The 27,266-nt window shown below is 38.3% G+C and overlaps 1 protein-coding gene across 1 annotated transcript in view; it reads left to right on the top strand.

Moving 5' to 3' along the window:
- Window positions 1-26,555, top strand: part of LOC140231144 (scavenger receptor cysteine-rich domain-containing protein DMBT1-like) — a 46,479-nt gene extending 19,924 nt beyond the window's left edge. The window contains exons 9-15 of the mRNA XM_072311296.1: window positions 4,295-4,422; window positions 12,071-12,394; window positions 14,968-15,294; window positions 23,026-23,370; window positions 23,720-24,043; window positions 25,258-25,578; window positions 26,044-26,555. Of these exons, the coding sequence (XP_072167397.1) occupies window positions 4,295-4,422; window positions 12,071-12,394; window positions 14,968-15,294; window positions 23,026-23,370; window positions 23,720-24,043; window positions 25,258-25,578; window positions 26,044-26,555 (2,281 nt within the window). The remainder of the gene's footprint in view (window positions 1-4,294; window positions 4,423-12,070; window positions 12,395-14,967; window positions 15,295-23,025; window positions 23,371-23,719; window positions 24,044-25,257; window positions 25,579-26,043) is intronic.
- Window positions 26,556-27,266: the final 711 nt, after the last annotated feature.

The following is a 27,266-nucleotide window of genomic DNA, read 5'->3' as shown; positions in this document are numbered from 1 at the left end:
AAAACATTAAGCAGACAATTCAAGAATATAGTCTTGCAATCGCATTGTGAATGGGAAGTGTTCTCATCAAAAGCTGAAAAAAATATCGCTTTTCAGCAGTCCTCTCCATATCTAACAACGCCTGTCTATTACACTAAAATCACAGTACATAACTTTATCTAATTTTTATGTATTTTCCTTTATTATGACATATAGGCGCCTATCCTGAGTTGATTTCGTGTAACTATGTATATGCAAATGTTTTAGTGTAGTTATACTTAAGTTGGAAATGAGATAGATGCAATGGAATGAAAAAGTGTTTACAAACATAATTCCTTTGAGTGCCTTCCTTCTTGTACTCGTTGCAGCATTCAAATAAATAAAAAGGAAATCTGTGTTGTAATTAGTTATCAAATTTCTATTTCACCAGGCAAGTGCAACAATTTGTGTTCAAACACACGGAAAAAGATCAGCCCATATGTCGAACAGGCCAAGAAATTTACAGATACAAAGACCTGGATTAAGAAACAGAAAAATATGTTAAACAAGATTAAAACATTGCTGTACCTCCCCATTCAACTTTACGATTTAAGAATATACAAGTGAATCATAACATTACTGGTTTTACTGAAATGGAGACTGACTTACGACTTTCAAATGTCATGAGTGATGATCATTACGATAATAACGATGTTAAAACTGATATGACTTGTTGATGAAAAATGAAGAATGAAGAAGAAGTGAGTCCTGGAAATAAACGAAGTTGTAAAACGAAATTGAAACTTGCTTTAATGACGTTTTCATTCCCTAGATTTGACTAATGATATTGGATGTAGGCCTATTGTACCGAATGAATAGTCATTGATTGGAATGGATAGGATATTCAAAAAAGGATCATTTTTTTAATGAGTTCAGAATAAATAAGAGCAAACTAAACCATTGTAAACATTGCAAAAAAAAAAAGAAAAAGGGGGAAAGGCAGATTTCTAGAGAGAAAGAAAAGAATGGAAACGCCTGGTAGGGATTGGGTACACGAAAACGAGTAAATGTGATACCAATTTAAAGGGGAAGCAAACATTCAGCTCGTTGCCATTCTCATCCAGTAGTTTCTCATGTCTTTAACAAGCTCGTTATGTTAATGATTAAAATGATACAAAATGACTCTCTAAAGTTTGCCCTTGAGAACAACTGGGTAAATATTAAATCATTTTCCGACACATTTTGGAGATAATTTAAGTTTTTTAAATGTTAATCAATGTCAATCACAAAGGCTACAACTTGCTAAATAGTCACTAAATATTCTACTAAATAATACAGAGATCGTCACTTGCAACCCTACAATCTCGTACCTTCAGTCATTGCAAAGTTGTTGGTGAGTTTGCTTGTGGGGGTTAACGATTGTGTCTTTGTTCCGTTGTTGGTAAAATATCTATGTACTCTGTATAAAGGTCATGGGTTAGTCCGTCTGACGTCACCGTTTACTAGTATCTTGTTTATCTCGTCATAGTTGTCAGCCCCAGTCTCTGGAAATGATAAGTCTTGTCAATTTACATTTCAATTTTAAGTCATTCTAAAGCAATGAGGCAATAAATGCCGCAGCACCTTGCAACGAATGACGTTGTTAAACAATCAACATTGTTGACTTTTGCTTGTGACGTGGTTTCTTTTTGTTTTTATTTCAAAGAGGTGTTCTTGTTGCTTATTTCATTTTTTGGCTTGTTGCGTGCATTTCTCCCTCATTTCTTTTCACCATTCATGAATCTGTAGAAAAAGAATAAAAAAAAAAACATTACGCGTATGAATAACGAGACATCCGTGTGTCACGTACATTCCTTCACCAAGATTTATGTCCATAATATTATGAAGATACATTTTTTCCTCTTTCCCTCTCTTCTGTACTTAGTTGAGTTCATGACAATGACGTGTTTTATCACAATCCTCCCTTACTCCTCATTGTACAAAATGCTGGTTTTCTTTTTTTTGTTTGTTTTTTTTCCTGATTCTGAATGTATCTTTGTATATTTTGTATTACATTAATACATAATAATTTTTATGAAAAACGTTTGTAATATTGGAAATAAAATTTGACTTGAAATGTGTTGAAATGAATCTGATTCTCTACATACGTAGTCATTTTTTTCTTTCTATATGACGGTCTTATTTTGATAGAAAAAAATCAGTGTGCTATTATACACTGTATACATGAAATGTTTCTGTGCTATGACAGTAATGCGCATTTCTTTTTTTTTTTTGGTTGGAGTACTAGAAGAACGTACACTCTAGCATGACATTCAATGTGAGCATAAACATGTTTGTAATACACACACACACAAACTCGTACACATTCAATGCCGTCAATTCTGCTGTACTGTTGTCGAGTTTGGAAATTTGCAAACACACACACATACCCTTTCCGTAATTTTTTTGAATTTGAATTTCGTTCGATAACAGCATCATAGTCGAACTGAAACAAATATCAACAAAACTAGGCAGCTGTATTCTTAAATTTTATGCCTCTAAATCTCTTCTTTTTTTTTACCAAGCGGAAAAAGCATTACTATTGATGCAAATTCATATCATGTATACAAAAGTAATTGCAATTTCTACGCAGGTCTTGTGCTACTAAAAATTTACCTTGATAAACCTGATTAAACTCATCAATATCTGCTTAACTGCACAAAATACACACATGAAAAGGCAACATCTCTTTATAGCTGCAGTAAACTAAGATTTCATTAACCATAATTCAATTGTTTTTCAAATTTTTTTGTTAATTGTTTTTTTAATCTATCACTCTACACTCTACCTGATCTTACCCCCCCAAAAACAAACAAACAAACAAACAAACAAACAAACAAACAACAACACAATAATCACATGTATGGGCTTGCTGCGCTTAGGTCACGAACAAACCATGTCCTTACTTGAGCACTACAACTTACCAGCGTCTAACTATAGCTGCCTATCTAACAATTCATTACCACAGTTTACCATCCTAACTATGTAACTTTTTCGATGGGAGACCCCCAAAAGACCATCGGGATAAAATACTAGCGTATCTAAGCGTTTGAATGGCTTTGTGTCTTCACTTGGTCGTTCACTATAGATGAAAAAAAAAAATCAAATTTAGAGACAGTAAAAAAAAACAACATGAAACTACACGGACGACTATAAACATTTACACCTTTTGATCGTATCATGTTTACATAATATCGATCAAAGTAACACGCTGCTCTCTGCTTCCTAATGGTAAATATATTCTGGGAATGATCCGAATATTAGAAAGGGAGGATTTGAAACACTTCTGAAAATGACAAAGCGAGAAAAGGAAGGAGGGTGTGTCTGGTGATTAAACTCGGAAGTGGCTTGTACCAGAAAAATGTGGTTAAAAGTCAGCTGATTAAATCCGGAATTCGACACCAGCAGTACGTCATTTAAAATTTGTTTCTCCCTCCATCCTTAAAATGAATCGACGTCCCTGTTCCCGTAAACTGGGCCTTTCATTCTTAAAAACACAGCACTAGCTGACATACACTAGCCTTGACATCGTATGCTGTGCTGTGGTGATCTTGGCCTGAGTTTTCTATTAGTCCTATCTTGCACGAATGTGTTGTGAGCATGTTTGCTGTCACCATAAACATAGGAAGCACAGCATCCATCATAGACGTTTGCTCTTTAGATGCTACGAAACCAGAAAGTTTGAAGTGTGTATATGTCTTAGTCACCGACAGTTAGGTCTTGAAAGGACACTTATATGTAAGCAACGGCAAAGATACATTGACCGTCATGTGTAGAACACACAGACGTACACACGCACACACACGTACACCTGCACATACACGCACAAAATACATACACACACACACACACACACACACACACACATATATATATATATATATATATATACACACACACATATATATATATATATATATATATATACATATACGTATGTATACATGCACGTAATATGCACACAAGTAAATACTTGATTCAAGAGGGATATTGCAATGGAAGAATTTAAGCAAGTTAACATTAACAGGCTAATGAATATTTGCACTGCGGAAAACGGCCCAGTGCTATGTATTATGATGTCGTTTTATTGGAGTACAAAGTTTGTTTACCTACCACCTTTGATTGCATTTTTTGTTGACTGCACGTCAGTCACCCAAGGGCGATCATAGCGACAGTACTTGCCTTCGGTCGATCATTTCAATGATAAGTGAGGCTGAGACAATGATCGTTTTTTCTCGGGGACAGTGACGACACATAAGACAACACTTAATATTCGTTCTTTCGGCCAATTCTACAGGAGTTTGAGAGCGGTTTCTACCCCAGTGGTTACGTATGCTGCCATGGCGCCTTGGGCAACTGATACAGGACATGCCGTGACAGTTTTCGCATTTTTCATGGTCTTAGGAAATGCAACAGCCCAGTTAGGTGAGTGCAGTGGGAACAATTGCTGAATTGTGCCATCCTTCGTGTCGTGTGATATAAAACTTGAGGAAAATAGCATTACTATTAAACAGCATTCTAACGCAATGAGTGAACTTAGATAAGAATATCACGGATTCTTGTAATAATGAGGTCTGTTTTAAAATACACAATTCTGAGAAATTATTTCATTTTTCTTTCAGGGAGCTAGCATATTTGGCATGTTTTGTACGGTCCCGAATATGAGTCTGTCTTCTTCCTTATTCGCAAGGATAGGCCACCCTGATATCCTCTGGTCTTTTTGTTCTGTTCAACCGTCAATCTATCAAAGCGTTCCTTCATTCCTTCAAATTCCTTCCTTCCTTCCTTCATTAATTGGTTTGCTTTCTTTTAACAGACAAACAACAACAACAAGCCAACCAAAGAAAAGAAAAGAAGAGAACTGATTAATAGCTTACTATGCTACTAATTGGTCTATGAAAAAAAAAAGAAGAAAGTTCATATGACAGTTTATTAGGTTTATACATGTATATAATTATATACACTCAGCACACACAAACAAAAAGCGAACACTTTTTCGAATTCATATTTTTCATAAAAGAGTTTGAGTATGTCAATGTAAATGGAAACCTTACCCATCTGAACACATTTATTTTTGTTCTCCAAGGCACAAAAGTAAAAATTGCAAGAATTGACATAATCATTGTCTTTCATTTGCAAATGCCCTTCAAGTGAACGATGAGAAATGAGAGACATGAATGAAGTAGCAAAAAAAAAAATAAGTTTTCGTTCTCTTTATCTCTTTATGACCTCCAACAAAATCAAAGTGGGAACCAGAGGGGAAAATAAGAATTTTCTGTCAACTCAAATCTCAAATGAAATAAGGAGAAAGGGCACACAAATTATTAAATGAAGAGAATATCTTTATTTCATTCTTCAATTTAGTAATTTAAGAATTCATGAGACAAATTCATAAACTAATTATCATTTACAATTTTTCAATTTGATAAATCAATTCCAATTCCCACCATTCATGTTAGTATTGCTCCTTCTCTCATTTCATTTGAATTTGGATTTGACAGAAGATTCTTCATTTTCCTCCGTTTTTTTTTAGCCTTTATTGATCTTTGGGCTCCAATGAATATCATTGAGATCACAGGTTTAATTTTGCAGCTTAATTCATGTGTTTTATTGTGTTTTATTTGTCTTTTGTTCTCATTGTTACATGGAAGAGCACTTACACATGAATGAGAACTTGTTCATTTTTGCAATCTTCACTTTTGTGCCTTGGAAGAGAAATATGAAGGTGTTCAGTCATGCGTAAAGTTTTTCCTTTTTATTGACCTATCAGGTTGAAAGCCAGTTAAATTACCTTTCATTTGGTATAAAAATTTAATCATTAACTTTTAACCAAAAATCTATAAGAAATATAAACTTGAAAAAGTGTTTACTTTCTTTTATTTTGCTGAGCGTATATAGGCCTATATCAATTGTATATATATATATATATATACAGTGTATATATATCTATAATTTTTGTGTGGGTGTGTGTGCGCTTGTGTTTGATATTCTCTAATACTTTCTCTCTTTTTCTTTACAATGCTTTATCTATAAAAGCAGATTAGAACCGAATCCCGCAATGGAAATTCTTAATTGCTGCATTAACTTGTAGCTTTGAGAAGAGAAATAATTATATTGGATATTTTGACAGAAAACATCCCTCCCTCCAGGGCCCTGTTTCATAAAAGTGTTCGTAAAGTTACGCACGACTTTACGAATGACTGGAATATGCAGTGTCAATATGTGTGCCCATTTTTTTCTTACGTTATAACAAAGTACGACCAAAATTGATATTGTGAGGAAAATGCTGTTATCCCCCCCCCCCCAAAAAAAAAAAAAATAAATAAAGAATACAATACAATACATGTAGTACATAACGAGAACAGCAATGTTGATATTGTCTTTGGATACAGGCAATGTTTTGATAAGTATTTCAAAATTGTCAGCAATGTTGAACATTGGAATGTGAATAAAATTCAGAGAAGTACAAAACAACAAAATTTAGGCTTTTTACACAAAATGAATATCATAGTAAAGAAGATTTTATTGAAGAATATGTGTAATAAACAATGAACAGTGATGATAGAAGACTAGCAGGATGCACTCATAAATGACAATGTGTAGACGCTAGCTAGGCTACATAGACAATTGCACAGTGTATGGCGTAGTTACCGTATCACAGAATGTCAACAGACGAATTCAGAATTTATGACATAGGTTTTGGCTCTTGTAGATCTTTTTGGTAGACAAGATCGAATTTTGGAAGAAACTTAAGTCATTTTAATGTTTTCACAGGTATAAAATGAGACTATGTGGTTTTACTGTCAAGTCTAAAATCAACCGGCAACGGCGAAACCTGTGTGCTAATTATAGCTCAGTCAGAAAACATAGAATTGTACATGTGGGACTGAGGTAAGATCGAGTGTATTCACGTACGAGAAATGGCATTAAGAAATGTGTAATTTCACTGCTTACCTTTTATACTGAAGAGAAATAAGTTGGTGAATAGCCAGAATTTGCTTTGGAAGTGTAATGTCCAAAGATGAGAGTGTAATTTTTGTTGTATCCAGGTTAATTCCCCGGCGAACAATGGTCGCTGCAGTGTACTTCCCAATTGAATTTGCCGCTGTGCGTGACGTAAAAACTTTTAGCCAATCAGCGTTCAGAGGCGTATTGTCTGCACTTTAGGACTCTGGGTCAAGGGGTATAAAAGGGGGCCCGGGAAGCTTGAAATTTTACCCTGGCTGAGAATTCCGTTGATGATCTTGACCCTGTACATCCTTGATGTCTTGTTGATGCTACATTTGTGATCTGATAAAGTCTGAGGCTATAAAGTTAGAGCAATCGTAAGTCTAAAATTCTCTAAGTCCCTATAATGTTGTTAGTATTGTTAGAACTTATAAACTGAGATATGAGGATATAAACAAATACTTAGAAAATATTTGTGATGGTTTTCCTAGTTAGGGAAATTGGAAACAATTTTATTAAGAAGATGGATAGCAAATGCAGAGCGAATTTAGGGCTTCTTTTCCATTGACTTAGGCGAAAATAAACTCTGCTTCTCAATAGAGTAGGGACAAGTATGGAGTATCAATTGTTTGAGAATATTTTTCTTACATGCTCACAGTCTCTTAGGCAAATTTATCAAGAGAGGATGTTATTTTTCTTTGCTAAACAGAGAGATGGCGATGATGCAATGCAGGGTCTGGGACCCTGGGATAGGGGGTCATGAACGATGTCTCCTAGGATAGACTCAGTCTAATTATTGTTGTTACCCAAGTTGTTATCCAGTTTGTTGCTAGAATGTTATGCAGATTGGCAACTAGTGTTTGGAATTTAAACAGTGTTAGGATTCTAGTTAGTGTCGTCTAGAATCTAACTGTAAGTTCTGCTTTTGTATGAGACACTTGTTGAGACTTAGTCATTTTCAGAAAAGTGAGACTTAGTCATTTTCAGAAAAGTGTGACTTAGAAATTTTTGACAGTGTCAGCACTTAGAAATTTGTTTCAAGGGAAGTGTGAACTTAGAATATTTTATGGTGTCACTAGTCAGCACTTAGTCATTCTAAGAGAAGTGTGACTTAGAAATTTTTGACAGTGTCAGCACTTAGAAATTTTTCAGAGAAGTGTGACTTAGAAATTTTTGACAGTGTCAGCACTTAGAAATTTTTCAAGGGAAGTGTGAACTTAGAATATTTTATGATGATAATGTGATGTGCAGTGGATTGTAGTTTAACATCTTATGAAGACATGAGATGGTACCATAGTAACGTTAGTGCTCTTTGCATTTGAATACCGAATAGGTTACACAGATATAGGTGTAGGTTGTGATGAGTGTTGGGCAGATTCCCCTTCCCCTTTCCCCTTCCCCCCCCCCCTTTTCCCTTTAATTTCCTGATGAGGCGAAAGACTGACGGCAGATTCTACAGCTTGATGAGTGACGTGTTACCATGCCAAACCAGCAGTTGTGATGTTTGCAGTGTCGGAGACTGGGTTCAAGATGAAAGACAAGTTTGATGCTTTAGCGGAAGGTTGAGTCTCAATGATGCTGAAACTACAAAGGGCTTAGCTGCAATCTGGCAATTGATGTCCTACTCCTAGCGTGATGTGGTCATGGCAAGCTGCTGTTCTTTCCTCTTCCCCCCCCCCCCTTTTTCCCTCCTTGTGTTTCTGTCTCTTCACTCATTACTTTTAGTAAATTTAAGAAGTGTCAAAATCGAGTGTGCCTAGGGCAGGCCTGACTAGTGCACAGTAAACGGTCGAAGTGCTGAGTTAGTGTCAGAAGATGGTTATTTGAAAGCGGTGTTTGTGTCCCACCAGTGATAGGTAGGAGTGTGACCCACTTGATGTCTATGCTATCACCGAGTACCGGGCAGTGAGATACCTAGGTTGCAGGGTCTGACACCGACAGAGTGAGTGCAGAACTTGCAAGGAACTGTTGACAGGGCCTAGAAATATATCTGTGGAGTGTGTGCTGGTTAAAATCCCGGCGGGGTGAGATCCGGATAGTGTCATGAGACTAGTAGAAAGACGCGTGTTATTTATTCTTGTTGTTTGCGTATTTATTGAGCCGTGCTTTATAAAGGAGAAAACCAAGGAAGACTGCTTGCAGTCTAGATTTGGAGACAAATGCCAGGAACAGAGCTAAGTAACATCTAGAATGGAGGACCGGTAATTCAATTTCAGTTAAAGACACTATAAGTATAACCAAAAGTTGATAGAATCTAAGTTCACACAGAGTGTAACGTTAGTAATAATAGCACCTTATTAGAAAAGTGGTCTAGTATTAAGTTAGTATGAACATGTAAGTAAAGAAACGCACTCATACTTCTTTTTAAAAAGGTAATAATATAAGAATTGGGGCACAGAGTAAAGTATCAATACTAGATTTTCTAAAATGGAAACAATCCGTGTGTAAATGTTTGAACTGTACAATACTGTAAAGTGTACAGACCGTCAGAGTATTACATGTAACCACACTTTGCGACAATGTACATAGAAGTTTGGAATTAAACGTTGTGTTGTTGAGAATTCAATTCCTGTTTGTACAAAGTTTAGAAGAAAGTCAAGCGTTGTGTGATGATTGACTGAAAGTCTGTTTAGTGATCTGTGGTTGCAGTTGTGATGTGTGGAGTAATCGAGAGTAGCAGTATAACAAGACCATCATCCCACGACCGCGTCCATATACTGTGGACAAACGAACCCGTCATCGACGCTCGAGCCAGTTGAAGTAATCAGTTTGATAAGAACTTTGTGACTGAGAGAGAAGGGATTACTAGTAGTTAGGATACACTGTAGGAATGCCAGAATTTGTGTGCCACAATTTACAAGTGAAATGTACATGACAGTTAGGCCTGTTGAACTTACGCTCGAGAGTGGTTGAGAATGCTTAGCATGCCAGTCTGACTGTGTGTGTGCTGGAAACACGTGTGGCGAAATTGTCGCTGTATGGAGTGTTGTGGTGCAATGACTGAAACGTGCACAGCTGACTCGTGGTATTTAAATATCTACACTAGGCACTAGCTACTCTAACAGTCACGATTATGCACAAGGACACTAAATATCAAATTATCAACTCACCTATATAATGCTGAATGCTTGAATGATGAGATTGTTAGAAACTTGGCATAGAAGTCTTGTTGAAACAGGAGATTTTAGTGTAAAATCACGAGACTCACTGTATTGAAGTGCCTGTAGCAATGGCTTAGTAGGACTGTTTGGCGGTCAAGTCAGTTATCTCATTTGCATGTACGCACTTTCAACCAATTGCACATACAATGTGACAGTGGCATTCAGGGTCGATTAGGCACTTATAAAAGGAACTTTCTAATTGGTCAGTGTTTGTTATGAATAGATTCTAGTTATTCTCCTTCTCTCTCTGTAGTTCTGCTGACAATAAGAAAGTTATGTTGTTGGCAAGGCGTGGTTTACCTGAACAAACCTGGTGGCAGCATTACCTTCGAATGAGTGACAGTTGATGAGATTTGATTGATTGAGCTACCATTACGGAGATCTAGCCTTGTTACTGTTTGGTGGCAGATAGGAAAAATCTTGGAAGATCGCCACCCCAAATTGGTACATGGTCACGATCAAATACCGTTACAATATGAAAGCAAGTTGGTTCGATTCATTTTCAAATATTAAAGGTAATAGACTTTACAGTCACCGCTCATGGTCAGTTCTTCATTAAACCGACGTAGCCCCCAAACTACAGGACCTGTATACTTTTCCATCCAGAATTCTTGACTAGGAATGCATCCTCTTGCAAATAAGTCATGCTAACATAAACAAAACAAAACACTGTGCACGAAGTTCAATTATAGGCAAATAGAGTCGATAAATAGTTGCATTCTTCTTCATAATGGTTATGAAAGAAAAATCATTCAAGTTTTCAGGACACTTACCCCTGAATGGTCCCAATTTCGGACTCGAAGTCGAGACTTGTTCTTGTTGTTGTTGTTGTTATTTCAGTGAAGGTTATACAGTAAGGCTGGTTTGATAGTATACAAATATTGACTGCTCTTGAGGATGATGGTGGAAATTATCATTCCCAAGGTGCTTTTCATACCGACCCTTCTATCACCCCTCGGCTAACGCCTCGAGGCAGTGACAATTTCCACCACCATCCGAATACAGAGCAATTGATATTTGTTTTATATACCTCATCGTTTAAGACTAGGTCTAGCACAACTAATAACTAGCTATGTCAAGATCTAGGGCTAGTCAAATACAACGTAAATTCTAACACTAACGTTAAATCAGGCCATTAATGGCAGCGATCGCTTGCGTGGTTTTCGTACATTTCGTACAGACCCTACCCAGTACTCACGCGGCCTTCTGCGAGCTCCTGCATAAATCTTGGCAGAAGATTACAGCAATACAGTATGTTATTACCCAGCTTCCCGTCGCTCATGTTTTAATTCGATATTTCCAACATGGTGAGATTTGTCTCTGCTTCGGGATCCTATAAAATCCTAAAGACAAAGTGTACGATCTTTGATTCAACTCACTTCAAATCACGGAGGAGCACTCGATCGCCATGCCATGTTGAAACATGCTGACCCCTGTGCGCTAGTGTGATGATTGTGCATGTGTACGATGCGCGTAGTGAACGTCCTTGGAGGGGTTGCGGACACCGCGCGCGAAGTCTAGTATACTTGTTATGTTTACAAAAGTCGCGGAGGGTTTACGAATCATTCACGAGGGTTTTGACTTATTATCACGAGGGTTTTGCCTTTCTATCACAAGGGTTTTGTCTTTCTATCACTTACATGAAAACCCTAAGGCAAGATAGACGGGACTACACCTTGTCACACGATATACTTTTGACCAATCAGTGATAAGAATCTCACTTATGAGGTATATAAAAAAATAGGCATCATGGCGGTTTCTTCAGCTATGACAATCTTGCACTCTCTCTTTGTAACATATGTTGTTGAATCTTACGAATTTGGGAATTATTTTCATTATTTGTCAATACCTGTATCTTATTGTCTAAATAGGATAGCTATAAATAACGACTTTCAATATAGGGTTTGATGAGCATAAGACACGATTATGTCATGCTATAGTCGAAGTTTTTTGTTCATACACAGAAAATACAGTCCGTCTGGTCGGCGGAACCAACATCTTCGAAGGACGAGTCGAGATCCTTCGTGGCTCCCAATGGGGTACAGTGTGTGATGATAATTGGGACTTCAACGACGCACAGGTGGTTTGCAGACAGCTCGGCTACGGGGACGCCATCGCTGCAGAGACAAATGCCTACTTCGGCCGTGGGAGTGACAGCCAACCCATTCTCATGGACAACGTGGCGTGCAGTGGGTCTGAGAGAATGTTGGCCGACTGCTACTTCCGCGGATGGGGGAACCACGATTGCAGCCATAGGGAGGACGCAGGGGTGATCTGTTCTTACGCTGGTAATTTTTACTGAAAAATTGATGTAACGACTACCGGTAAACAATTGTATATTCAAGGCAGGCCTCAGGGATACCTCTATGTTCAAATTAAGCTTCACCAATTAAATTGAATTATACAAATATAATGTCAGAAGTGTCATTATGTTGCAATTAAGGTAAGAAGTATTATTTTAATTTTTCTTTGACTGTCTGGGGGAATGGGGAACGTGCTCTTGAATAATGAAAGGGATAAAAGCAGTCAAACCGGTATTACTGACATTAGGGTATTATCAGTATTATCATATTATTGTGATATGTATGTATATATATATATATATATATATATATATATATATATAATTATAATGATCAATATAAGAAAGAATCAAGCAATAAAGTAGTAATGCATTATTTCGCCAATAAGAATTACTTTATTGAACAATATAAGATGTATACATAACAAACATGTACATCTTAACGCTAAGATCGAAAAGAATAGGCCCATCGGAACTTCCATACTTAGGGACGAATTGAGGTTGCAATTTGCAAGAATATCCAAAGTAAATTACCAAGCTTAGTATAGTCTTCATTGTGAAGTCATTAGAAACTTTTGATAATAACACTGGCTGGGGCGTGTGTGTGTGTACAGGATTTAATCATTTCAACGTGAATCCTGACAAAAGAGGTAATGATATGTACGAAGAGGTAATGAGCATTACTACCTCTTTGATCTCGACCAAAGTCGAGGGTACGTTGTGTGAGGTACGAAAAGGGGTTTACGACCATTACGGTAAGTCTTAGTCGACACGCTCTCTCGCTACCAGGAGGTGTAGTGGTTAAAGGAAACCTCCGGATGATTTTCAGGCTTTTACATTTAAACAACTATGAATTAGCTGTACAAAGTACAGAGTTTTAATATTTATAATGATTGGGATGAAGAATAAGAATATTTTCAAAATCTATAAGAAAATGCAATGAACAAGGAGGTGACATGGCGGCCTCACCATACGAATGCATGGGTTGGAACTCAAGGAAGCAGAGCAAAAGTAGAAGGCTTGCATAGATTATACGCAGATGAACTTGCAAGCAAGCGGTATTGTAATGGAATTACACCGCTACATTTCTGAAATATGTGAGCCTCTATGTCATCATCAGTGCCGTATATACGGCACTGGTCATCATTATTGTCAGTTTAATTTGTTTAAAGGACATCTTCATATACACGTGGATTGAGTAAATGAAGAAATATCAATAAAACACATTAGTGAAAGCTTGGGGGAAATCCGTTCAAAAGTTATGCATTTTCAAAGTTTCTGCGTAGTCACTGCTGGATGAGAAGACTACTACAGTGTATGATGTCATATGCGTACAACGCTATAAGGAAAATATTAAGAGAATTTCACAAAATTTTACTTTTTGAAAAAAAGTGCACATTTCCTCGAATTGTCACTGGCGTATGTTAAGGGTAATATCATTCCCACTTGCCTTCTGAACGGGGGAAGTCAAGTGTTCTTTTATTATGCGAGAAAAGTGAAAATATGTTGAATTTTCTTTATATTTTCTTTATATCGTTGTATACATGTGACATCACAAGCTGTAGTAGTCTTCTCATCCAGCACTGACTGAGCAGAAACATCAAAAATTCATAACTTTTAAACGGATTGTCCGATTTTCCTCAAACTCTTGCTGTGTCAACTTCAGTAAGTAGACCTAGGCTGTAGTATAGGCTATAGTCTAAACTTATTGATTCATCATTGTTCTACCAGTCACTAGACCTAAATATTTCGGTGGCAAATTACGGTGATGTTACGAAGTGTAGTACGGCCTACATACAGTCAACATACATAATTGCTTGCTACTCGTACTGTACTCTCGCATAAACAGTAGGCATGCAATCCTGCTGTGGCCAGGCCATAGCCGAACGATTGAGAATGGCGTCATTACGTGCGTTCGGCTTAGGAGAGAGCAACTTCGGCCGCTGTCGTATATTCGGAACCGGTCTAGTTCGTACGTGATACTCGATCTCTCAATAACACACAGGTGAATCGGAATTTTGCACGGAATGCGCGGCGTGCGCACGATTCAGAATTACCATGGCGAGCTTTTCCTCACGACGACCGGGCGTCTTTAACTGAATGGCGGGTGGATGCAGCGGTGGTGATCGGTACGGTTGCAAAGTAGAAAAACACGCTGAATTGTCGGCTCGGTTTGAACTCTGTATTGGTCTATGGCTGCCATAGACATGTTAAAATCTAACGAGGGAAACAAACACACACACACACACGCACAAATGGTGGCCGCCTGCCACGTTAGACAGGTGACTGCTATACACACTGTCACCGGGGGCAATTAGCAGCCACCGGCCGCATACGGCAGGTGGCTGCTATAGAAAGGTGTCCGCTAAGGAGCTAAGGAGAGTTTGACTGTATTATGAAACAGACATATCGACAATATTATAACCATAGGGGATTTCAGTGTACCAACCTTCAATTGTCGCTGCTGTTTTATTTGATTTTTTACGCAGGGTGTTGTGCGCGCGCGCGTGTGTGGTTGTTGTTGTTGCTATTATTGTCAGTGGTATTGTCATATTACAGAGGATGGAGCAGTCCGACTTGTTGATGGATCCGGCAGTCACGAAGGGCGTGTGGAAATCTTCCACAATTCAGAGTGGGGTACTGTTTGCGACGACTCCTGGGACATGAATGACGCAAATGTCGTGTGCAGACAGCTCGGCTACGAGAGCGCCCTTAGCACAAAGAGCTCGACATACTTTGGCAGAGGTCGAGAAGACCAGACGATCTTTCTCGATGATGTGAACTGCTACGGGAATGAAGAGGAGCTAAGTGAGTGCAGCAGTAATGGCTGGGGAAATCACGACTGTAGCCATGGCGAGGATGTCGGGGTGATATGCACGCATGACGGTAAGCTTTCATTAGTGGAGAATAAAAACTTCTTATTATTCAGTAACCTAAATCACGGGCTTTTGACCATGCTTTAGAAGTAGTGAAAATCTTAATTATGCTGCCAATATACGAACAGTTTGCTGGCAGAACGAGTTAACTCCAGTTTTGTTTATTCGGGATATTTGCAATTAAAGCGGCCATAAAAATAAATAATATGAAGAAAATGTGAGTCTTTTTTTTTTTATCGTAACTTCAAAAATATTCGTTTTTATGTTATAAGTGAGCTTTCACAGGAAATGTCGGACTTACCTGAAATTGTTTAAATACACGCTTCACTCACTTTGCAATAACACTCTTCATATCATCATGGACAATGTCACTGAATGTTTCAACAAACATATAAGTCATTGTCCATTATAAAAACTCTGTTAGTAGAGCAGATAAGCCGAAGAATTGTGCAAAATTTGACTAAAGCATGAAACTTTCACCATTGTTAGTACATGCTAAAGATCGGGAGGTAAGTCTGAATTGACCTCTGATGACCTCTAGAGGTCAATGACCTCAAAATCTAAGAAAATTGATATTTTGCGTCATTGGTTAATGATAAACACAGTAATGATGTACTAAAACTTAATATTTGTCACAGTGAAATTGTCTTTATGTTCCACAGAGCCCTGACAGGTTTCTACCTTTGACCTCTGATGACCTCTAGAGGTCAATGACCTCAAAATGTCAGAAAATTGATATTTTGCATCATTGGTTAATGATAAAACACAGTAATGATGTACTAAAACTTAATTTTGGTCACAGTGAAATTGTCTTTATATTCCACAGAGCCCTGACAGGTTTCAATCTTTGACCTCTGATGACCTTCAGAGGTCAATGACCTCAAAATGTCAGAAAATTGATATTTTAATGCGTCACTCATAACTGAAACACGATAATTATGTACTAAAAACTAATTTTTGTAAAAGGAATTGCCTCAATGTTCCACTTAGCCTTTCGAGACAGATTTCTACCTTTGACCTCTGATGACCTCAGATGACCTATGATGAGGCCAATGACCTCAAAATGTCAGAACATTGATATTTGGTGCAATTGGTTGATGACAAACATGATTTAGATGTTATATTCATTTGTATTACAATTGAATTGTTTTCCTATTCCACAGAGCAAGAGAAATTACTCACGTGTCTCTACCTTTGACCTCTGAGGAAGGTGACAGGTCAATGACCTCAAAATATCAGAATATTGATATTCTATGTATAGTCAATGGTCAACTTTGTAATACCCGATGTACAATCATTTATGCTACAATAGAAGAATCTTTTCATTCCATGGAACATTGGTCATTAGCCTGTGCATTATATCCAACTTTGACCTCTCAGGACAATGAGAGGTCACTGAGGTCACATGTGTAGGCTTACCTGTATTGATGTTTGGCTTCATTGGTGTAATCGTAAATGCTTAATCATGTACAAATCACGCACTGATGTTTTGATCAAAGTTTGTATGCATATTCCACAGAGCATTGGTTTATAGTAACAGGTCTCTGAAATGTGAGAGGTCAATTACTTCAGAAATAAGCTTAAGTTTCTTGAGTGATGGCAGTGACCTCAAATACAACTGTTATGTTTGGGTTAGTTATGTAGACTAGCGAATATAGGCAAATATGGCCATTATCTCGACACTCGAGGAAAACAAGGCCCACGAGACTGATATACAGAGTGTTTAATCTATTCAGTGTAAGTCTCATAGATCTTTTCCCCCATTTGTCGGACTCATTATGGGACTGGTTTCCCTAAGTGTCAAGCTCATGGGCAATATTTGCATAGTTTCCAGCTGGTGGGCCTGTATTGGCCAGTGTAAAGCTGGTGGGTTGTTACAGTATGACTGCGATGAATGACTCATGGTCCTGGAGTATACAGTCCACAGCTGCGACATCATGGACCATCTTGAAAACTTCGACATACTGTGAGGCCCAACATGCATTCCACATGAAGCAATCCTGTGTATTGCAACTAGCTATTGCCATCCGAGACCTACCTAGGGAATAGATAAGCATTCATGGCAAACCATGGAGAAAGCGGATTGTGCAAAATATTTTGGAGTTCCAATAGGAGGCTCAGCTGGAATCAAATCGCCACAGCAGCTTAAAAAGGTTATACTTCAACCAAAGACTCTCTCCAGACGAAGATACGAGTATCATAAAGTTCAGGTGTTTTGCTACTCCATGCCGCTCAGGACTGTCCTGGAATATGCATGCATCATCTCGGATCCATTCACCCAGGTGAAACATCATGAAGTTTGGAATGATCCAGAGAAGATATGCACTCTTTAGCTGCAATGACCATCATATGCAAAACAAGCAGTGTTACAGCCACACTTGAAAAACAAAACAAAGCAAAAAAAAAAAACAAAACAAAACAAAACTACAATGGCAATCCCTGTAAGAAAGTACAGCTCAGGCAAATTCAGCGATGATGTTCTGCATCAAGAACCCAACAATATTCACTCCGCAGGAAGTTGTGGCTCTATTGCTGCATTCTTCAAAAAAGGCAAATGACCAAAAATGTCAGGCATCATTTGCAAGAACACAAAGTAGGCCTACTCCCAAAAAAGGTGGCGGCTACTCTCGGCCACTGTCTCTTGTATCTCTTTGAAACACTTCAGGAGAGAGATACTCAATATTCAGCTCTGTTATTAAAGATACATAATTATGTCTCTCTTGTTGTTTTTGCATTTGTTTGTTGTTTTTTGCTTCATATAGCTCTTTAGATACCTTCTTTAACCAATTAAGAAAAAGGCTCCATGGCAGAATATTACAAGATTACACAGTATAATGAAGAAGAAGAAGAAGAAGAAGAAGAAGGAGAATAGGAAACGAGATCTGCTGTCAATGATGCAGAGCCAATACCAATCAGTTCCATGGCAGATCTTAGTCGGCACTGCAAAGGTTTGGATGTCTCTCTCTGTTGACAAAGTATATTCTAAAGCTCCAAGTAAGTCCATGGGGTGGTTTACATTGTCTGGACATAGAGGGTTGGGTTGGGTATATGAAGATATGATGCTTTGTTATAACAATTAGGTCTGAGATATCTATTTTTTATGTTTGTTTTGACCATCCCGCATGGATCTCCAACGAAAAGGAATGATAATGTGTTAGACCCAGCCGCCACCGTGTTTTTTCAATAGATTTTGATATTACAGTGTAGTTGAGAAAAAAGTAACCGCTCATTGTCCTAGATGGAAGTCAAAATTGAACTGTGTGTGGAATACTCTGCATACAAATTTGGACACACACACACACACACACAAAATGCATTTTTTTAAATATAATTATTATTTCATAAGCACCTGGCCATTACAAACCAATGAGACCAGACATCAATATTCTTACATTTTGATGCATATCTTTCAATATCCTCCAGGGGTCAGAGGATCATCGCTAATGTTCATGTGAAATGAGTACACGCCTTTTGAATTGCTCACTTTTATTGCTATAGAAATACACAATACGTGCATCATATCAATCAGTAAATATTGTATCAGTCTCATTTTCAGTCTTGGATTATTTTTTCTATGTACAAATAAAATCGTGGCAAAGTAAACAACTTTCACATCAAAATATAAACGAGAATACTAAAAAAGAAATAGATGTAATAACGTGCAAGGCAAATACCAGGCCTACATCATCTTAAGGTATACAGGTGAAGGAAATCACCTTATTGATAAACAATTAACTTGACTGGGATAGCGACCACTGAACAATATTGTTTCTTAAAACTCTCTCTTCTTTTCAACAAGTGGAATAAAACACATGCACATACCGGGGCATCAGTTTGGAGGAGGGGTGGGTGGTGGCAGGGATAGTTGACCCCCACCCCATTAAATTCTGAGGTGTGGACTATGTTTTGTTGTTGTTAGTTTTTGTTGTTTTTTGCTTTTTGCTTTTTAGACAGAAAACTGCCCAAGTTTTTCACTTTAAGTGTGCATCGGATTGTTAAAATTTAATTCTGAAATGCAAAATCTCCCTTCTGTGAGAGGGGATATCTCCTTTCGATAGACTCCTTCCCCCTGCTTGGTTCCTTCCACAGATATAACATACTTTGGGGAATGATAATTTCCCTTATTCTATGAAAAATGTTTTTAAGAGATATTTTTATTTGAATTCCAAATATGAAAAGGCTTTCCTATATATGCACGATTGTTCATTTTGGAGGGCAAGAGGCATTTGCCCCGCCTCCCGAGAAAATATGGGAAGGGGAATGGTGGGGACATAAAACTTTGCCTCCAAGTATTTCCTGAGATTGAGATTTTTTTTCTTCACTTTTTTTGACAGAAAATGAATTGTCACTGAACATTTCAGCTATAGTATGCACCAGATTAAAAGGCAGAATCTCCTTTGCATACCACCTCCCCCACACTATCTTTCGTTATGTCCCCTTCCATATACGCTCAGTGCTTTTGTCCCATTTTTTGTTCTATAACTATCATCACAAAGTATGTACTAGATCTTTAATTTCAGTTCCGACATATTAAAGAAAATCCCTCTTGTTGGAGGGGGTAGTGTATCTTTCAATTAACAATCCCTCCTCGGTTTCTACCCTTAGATTTGGTACACTCCTTTTACTGATAATTTCCCAAATATTCCATCATAAATGTGTATACTAGATTTTTTTTTACATTTCTATTCTTACTGCAAAGGCTCCCTCGCATGGGAAGGATTGGGGGACAGCCCCTTTCATACCCTCCTCTCGCTGTATCAACCTCTCCTCCATGCATTGATTATGGCTACACATTTGGGTATGGACTTTATTTTTTTTTCAAAATGGTAGTTCAACCAAGAGTGGCACGAGATCATTGAATTGCAAACAAAAGAATGCAAAAGCTCCATAATGTGGGAGGGGGATACCTCCACCCACATCCTTATGTCGATTGGTCTTCCTCCATAATTTTCCAAATATTCCCCAAAACGTATGCATCAGATTCTTAAAAAAACAAACAAACAAACAAAAAAAAACAAAAAAAAAAAACAACCTTCGTCTTTGGGAGGAGGGTATATAGGTGAGATGCGCCCACACCCCATCAACTTCCGTATAAGTGATGACGCACACATTAACAATCCAATCCCCCACCCACATCCTCCCCCTCCCCCTCCGCTTCATTCCTTTGCACCATGAACTTATGCTTTTACATATTTTCCAAGTTCCCCCCCCCACGTGAAAACAGATCGACACCCCTTGCTCTGTGCACATACCCGACTTAGATAATTACCTGAAAAGTTCTGCGGAATGCGTAGCCACTTTTTTGGTAACAGAATTGCATGGTTTGTAAGCCCTACATTATAAACAATTATTAACTATTAACTATCGCAATATCAATATTAACATCCTCACATTTCATTCGAGGTATTTGACCTTGTGTGATTTTCATAGGTGAACGGTAATGGCTCGTTAATAAACAGGGCCTACGAGTGCTCTCTAAAACATCATCATGTTTACCATTGATGATGCCAAACTATTCTGATACTTTGAGGTCATTGACCTCTCGAGATCATCAGAGGTCAAAGGCAGAAACTCGTCTGTGTGCCTTGGAATATGAAGACGATGTCATTGTACACAGATATGCTTGTTTTGTACATCTTTACCATGTTTGACCTTTCACCAATGATGTCATACTTCAATATTCTGATATTCTGAGGTCATTGACCTCTCAAGGTCATCAGAGGTCAAAGGTAGAAACCTGTCTGCTCTTTAGAATATCAAGACAATTTCATTGTAAGACAGATATGCTTGTTTTGTACATCTTAACAATGGTTACCATTAACCAATGACATCACAGATCAATATAATATTTTGAGGTCATTGACCTCCAAAGGTCATCAGAGGTCAAAGGTTAAAACCTGTCAATGCTCTGTGGAATCAGAAAATGGTTTCCCTGAAGTAGAGATGCCTGTTTAGTGAATCATAACCATATATATCATTCACAAACGTCTAAAAACATCGATATTTTGATATTTAAAGTTCATTGACCTCTGGAGGTCATCAGAGGTCAAAGGTAAAAACCTGTCAGTGCTCTGTTGAATCTGGAAATGATTTCTCTGTGGTATAAATGCATGTTTAGTGCAACATAACCACATATATCATTTGCAAATGTCTAAAAACATCGATTTTCTGATATCTAAAGTACATTGACCTCTGGAGGTCATCAGAGGTCAAATCAGACTTACCTCCCGATCTTAAAATAAATCTTATGGTATGTACTAACACTGGTGAAAGTTTCATGCTTTAGTCAAATTTTGCACAATTCACGTGATTTTGAGGGCTTATCTGCTCTACTATGTATCTGTGTTTCTATCCGATCTGTGCTGGGATGACCAGACTATGTAAGGCGAACGAGTGAGAGTCCTTTTCAGGACCACAGAAGATTTTCATTCAGATCATTATGTGGTTTACGCGTGCTGATACTGTGGTTCATTCTTCATATTAGTTATCTATCCCAATGAATTCATTTCAAATATTTGATAATTTATACATTGTATCTATGGACTTCATTTTTATTAAGTCGAACACATGATTTTGTGTCCATTTCGATATATCATGACAATAAACTTTTATTATGATTTCAAGAAAAAATCTCAATAGAGATTATGAAATGAATGTGTTATGAAAATGTCCATGCTAAATTGTACATGTGATAAAAACGTTAAATGGCATTAAAACGCTTTATCCTGGCGAGGAAAGCGCATGTTTTAGAAACAAGACACCAAACAGGTTAGTCATCGCATTCTTCATCAGCGACCAGGATGCGATGTGATGTTAGATTAAAATCCGTTTCTGAAGCAGACATACACGCAAGGGTATACGTGTGCTCGGTCGGACGGATTTCAAAACTAACCTGCTTGTGATGGAATGCGTCTAGTCTCGTAGTTACTGCCACAGTACATGGTAACCGCGCAGTGTGCCTGTGCGCGTTTGGCGTAGCAACGACGCATCCATGGTGTGGTTCCCTCCACGAAGAGCCAAAGATGAAAAGGATGTTTTCAGCGTTTTCAATGGACTTTTGCCAACATCATGCTCTGATTTACTATCACGAAGATAAACGGTTCAGAGATCGACCTCATCTTGTCTTTCACTGACGCAACCTCAAAAACCTCCGGCCCCCATAGAGACATCCCAGCCAGTAGTTGTGCCTTGTCCGTGATGGAATACTGTATCAGACTTTCCTGATAGTCAATGGTCTTTCCCGTAGTCAATCAGACTAAATTGTACATTTTTATGTAAATTGAACAAGTCGGAGTTATATATATATATATATATATATATATATATATATATATAATGTGCATTATGTATATATCGACCATTCCTTGATAGGTAGGAAAGCCCTGCTTCTGGTTTGTTCAATTTATCACGAATCCAATTGTACATCAAACTTTATCGATCATGCATGATACAGAAGAAAAGGACTCTAAATGCCAGCAAAATGACTATTTAAAAGCTTATGCACTATAGTGAAGTTCGCGAAGGTTGACAAAAAAAAAAAAAATAAATAAACCCAACCCAAAAAACTTGTTAGTCTCTGTCAAGGCGAATTACATATCTGAGTAGTTACCTGAAAGAATAGTGGCAAGGATATTGGCATGAAGTAACATAATTATTTTCTTAAACAATAATGCATTTACTACTAACAGATGATGTGGCCATTTTTCTCTAATATGTTATTCATACACATGCCGTGATCCAGCTGAAGAAGGGGAACTCCGACTTGTTCAAGGTACGTCGTCGAGAGGAGTACTGGAAATCTACCACGGGAACTCCTGGGGTAGCATCTGTGACATCGGTTGGACCTTCAACAATGCAAAGGTCGCATGCCGCCAACTTCGGTTTCAAGAGGTGGGCGTAACTCAAGTGTATTACGGGTATGTGGTACCAGTGCACCTGTCGAACATAAGCTGCTCCGGTAACGAAGATGAGCTTTCGGACTGCGCCAACGTAGTGTGGGGTCCGTACAGCTGCGGGTATTATGATCATGTGGGTGTCACTTGCTCCTATACTGTCGTCGAGTCTACGACATTTCCACCCTCCAATGGTAAGCGAGCAATGACGTGTAACAAATTTTGTTTCTAAGAGGAAATTGAGATTGAGTCGATAGATACTTTCTGGGTTTACTCTGGCTTATTTTGACTAATTGAGTCACATTCGACCTCATAAAACGACACATGCATTTCCCAAAAGAGCAAAATGCCAAGAAAGAGAAAGAGATAGAGGCGAGAGATGGAGAGAGAGAGAGAGAGAGAGGTGGGACGGGGAAGAAGAGCAGGACAGAAATAAGAATAAAGAAATTTAGGTAATTGTCTTCTGTTCTATCTAATTACCAGCTTTCTCCACAAATTATTACATGTGGTCATAAATTCATGTTCTTCTCCAACATTACACAGAGGAAGAAGGCGACGTTCGTCTCGCTGGCAGCAGTTGGTCTGGCCGCGGACGAGTTGAGATCTACCACAACAACGAATGGGGTACTGTGTGCGACGACGGATGGGGCCAGGAAGAGGCAGAAGTAGTTTGTAGACAACTCGGTTTAGGAGATGTTATCTACTTCAGCGAGTCTTTCGGGGCCGGAACAGGCCCCATCCATTTAGATGACGTCAATTGTGTGGGCACTGAATCTCGTCTGTCGTACTGTTCACACGAGCCCTGGGGTTCGAACAACTGTGGGCACAGCGAGGATGTCGGTGTGCGATGCAACACATACGAGTATGGTGAGTATAGGCGTGAAGGCGGGACTGTGATAGGAGTAACAATACAAAGAAGAATCAACTAGGAGACAAGACAAGATGAGACAAAAATAAATAACTCCCCCCTACAAAAAGACAAATCGGGCCACACCAATGTTCATGGAGCTTGAGTGAATTGCATGCAGATTCTACACACACACATATATGTATATGTATATATATGTATATATATATGCATATATATATATGTATATATATATATATATATATATATATATATATATACATGTGCTCGTTATCCCTGCGAATCGCGTCAGCCAGACAAGTTTCTTGGTACTTTTCCAATATATTGCAAGCAAATTCGAATTGGTAAAAGATTAATCTAGAGCCCATAGGGGTAGTATGCTTTAGCTTTCAGTGCCTTGTTTTGGCAAGAAGGGGTGAGAAGAAACTTGTCAAAACTTTCCTCTCAGCCATGTTACAGACGAGAGGGCGAAAAAGTGATTTCTCTTAAATCGCCTAGGTGTCTTCTTTCAGAAGAAAGGGTACTTTGGCTCCGTGATGAATTTTCACGAGTCTCCTCTCGTCTTCTCTTTTGAAGCAATAGCCGATTTTCGAGAAGCCGTCTCCATGCATCAGCATTCAAACTAGAAAAATAAATGGAAAGTCAATGCGTGAATGTGTGTGCATTTATGTGCTTGTGTGAGGGGTACTGGCCGTTTTCATTCATTCATTGATATTTCTTTTATAATATACCAAAAAACTACCCCCTTTTGATGATACCTTCACTTTCTGTCACTGTTTGTAATACCTTCTGGGCCCAATAAGAAAATTAAAAATAAAGATTTATAATCAATCATCGGTAGAACCGACGCAATGTTCCTTAACTCTTTTATGAATACAACGTGAATGAATAAACAAACAAAATAGAATATCTCTTCAAAAATTGACTCTTCCTCGCTCTCTTTATGTTTAAAAGTGTTATAGGTACTTTTCCTGTTTCTTGAATCCGTTATGATATTGAAATGCTACGGAGCAGAAATGGCAGAGGTACATGCGCCGGTGCCATTTGATTCTGTCATTCTTTCTTATATTACCTTTACCGTTCACATTTCTACCTCAGAGTTTTGCCTCCGACATTTCATCTCTGACATTTCGCTCTTGTTTTAGAGTGTAGGCTTGTTTTGAATTTCACTTCCATTCCCAACTTGCATTTTCCCCAAACATCACTACCCTAGTCTCCGAGGACGACGTCCGTCTTGTTGACGGAAGTTCCTCAGACCGTGGTCGAGTGGAGATATATCATAACAGTGAGTGGGGCACTGTGTGCGATGATGGCTGGGGTGAAAACGAGGCAGAGGTCGTCTGTCGCCAGCTTGGTTTCTCTAGCGTCGTCTTTGCTGTCCAGTACTTCGAACAAGGGAGAGGGGCTATTCACCTTGACGATGTGTCTTGCGACGGGTACGAGTGGTCACTGTCGTCGTGTTACCACAGGCCTTGGGGAGAAAACAACTGCGACCACAGACAAGACGTCGGAGTCCATTGCTCGTACGATATTGGTAAGAACCCCTTGCTTGCAGGCATCGTTCAGGGTTGCTTTAATGGCACAGGTGCGTGGTAGCCTTTGTATGTTTGTTTGTTTGGTTTTTTTTTTCGTCTGCAAAATGATTATTATCATATTTCTGTGTAAGTTGAATGTATAGTCTTTCTAACATCCTTAAGCGTAATTATCCACAAATTTAAAGTAATCACAATTACATTCACTTTTTTTTTTATGAGGGATATCAAATAAAAGCGTAATTACAAAGAATTAAAAGCGCAAATGACTTTCTCGGTATTAGTGCAAGTGTTTTCATTTTCGAGTATCACTTTCTTCATCATTTGCGCTTTTGCACTGTGATTGTAATCTTCATAAGTTCTGATTTATTCAAGTAAAGATTTTGTTTTTATTTTTTTTTTTGTTAAGTTTTTTTTTTTGCTAAGTTTTTTGGTTTTTTGTTTTGTTTTACCGCTGACATGTGCAGATCCACCTTACGAAGAAGGAGGCATGGCTGGATGGCTGATTGGGGTTATTGTCGTGTGTTCAGTATTTGGCTTTACGATCATCCTCACTATCATTGGAACGGTGTGCTCGGCATCCAGCCAGAAGCAACGACGTCAGTCACCAACCGTGTTTTCCGTCAGCGGGAATCCCACCGTCGCCACCGACACTGCAGCGGCCCGCGGCGGCGTTGGAAACTACCCAAGGCAAGACGCACCTCCCTACTGTGCACCGCCACCCAGTTATACCGCAGTCATGTCCGCGCCGAGCAGCAACGGTGTGGAAGGTCCTCAGAGGTACCTGTACGTGCCGTATCCACACGGTCAATCATCTCCGCCGGCAGTTACAGGTCTTCCCGTGGTAGATTGTGGTCCCGCTAACACTGCAGCTGCTGCTGCATTCAGTGTTAGTTCACCAACTGGTTCTACGGGTGATATTTCAGTCAGTGCCTCCGGCATTGAATGTGGGGCGAATACGAATGACCAACAACATTAGAATTCAAAAACATAAAAACAGGCATTTTTTAATGTTGTAATATGGTTTTGCGATTTCAGTGAATTTTAGAACTTTAAATCTTTAGAAACCTGCAATAACAATTATAACAAACTCGAAACCACATTCGCATTCCACACGTTCTTGTCATTTGTTCGGAAAATATATATTTTTTAAGTGTTATTACTATGACTATGACTATGACTATGACTATTACTATTACGTTTACTACTACTATGACTATGACTGTGACTATTACTATTACCAATACTATTACAGCTTGGTAGGGCAATCAGGATATTGATATTGATAAAGCCCAAACTGTTTGTTTTATACATTTGTTTAGATGTAATATGTTGCCATGTTCTTTTGATTTTGCTTTGTAAAGAACAATGAGGTTAATAGCTATTTTACAAGACAGGCGAAAGATTATAGATAACCTAATTTTAAGCTTTAAGTTTAAGTTTAATTACAAGTTTTCACGATCCACAATAAGATATTTCGGCCCTAAGATATGGAATAGTCTTCCAGCCGACGTTAAGCAGCGTGTTTCTATGTCTTCATTCAAGAGAAATTCATTATAAAGAGTATATCAGATGCAATACTGGCATGACTAGGGCCTTCCTGGAATAGACTCCTTATCATTGATGCTAGTATATATTCATAATATGTTGTCCTGTATCGTTTATTTTTTTTTCTTTTTTTTTTTTTACT

Source organism: Diadema setosum, chromosome 7 (genome assembly GCF_964275005.1).
Source record: "Diadema setosum chromosome 7, eeDiaSeto1, whole genome shotgun sequence".
Taxonomy (NCBI): Eukaryota; Metazoa; Echinodermata; class Echinoidea; order Diadematoida; family Diadematidae; genus Diadema; species Diadema setosum.
Note: the sequence above shows the minus strand (reverse complement) of the source record. Positions and strands in the feature narration are given on the sequence as shown.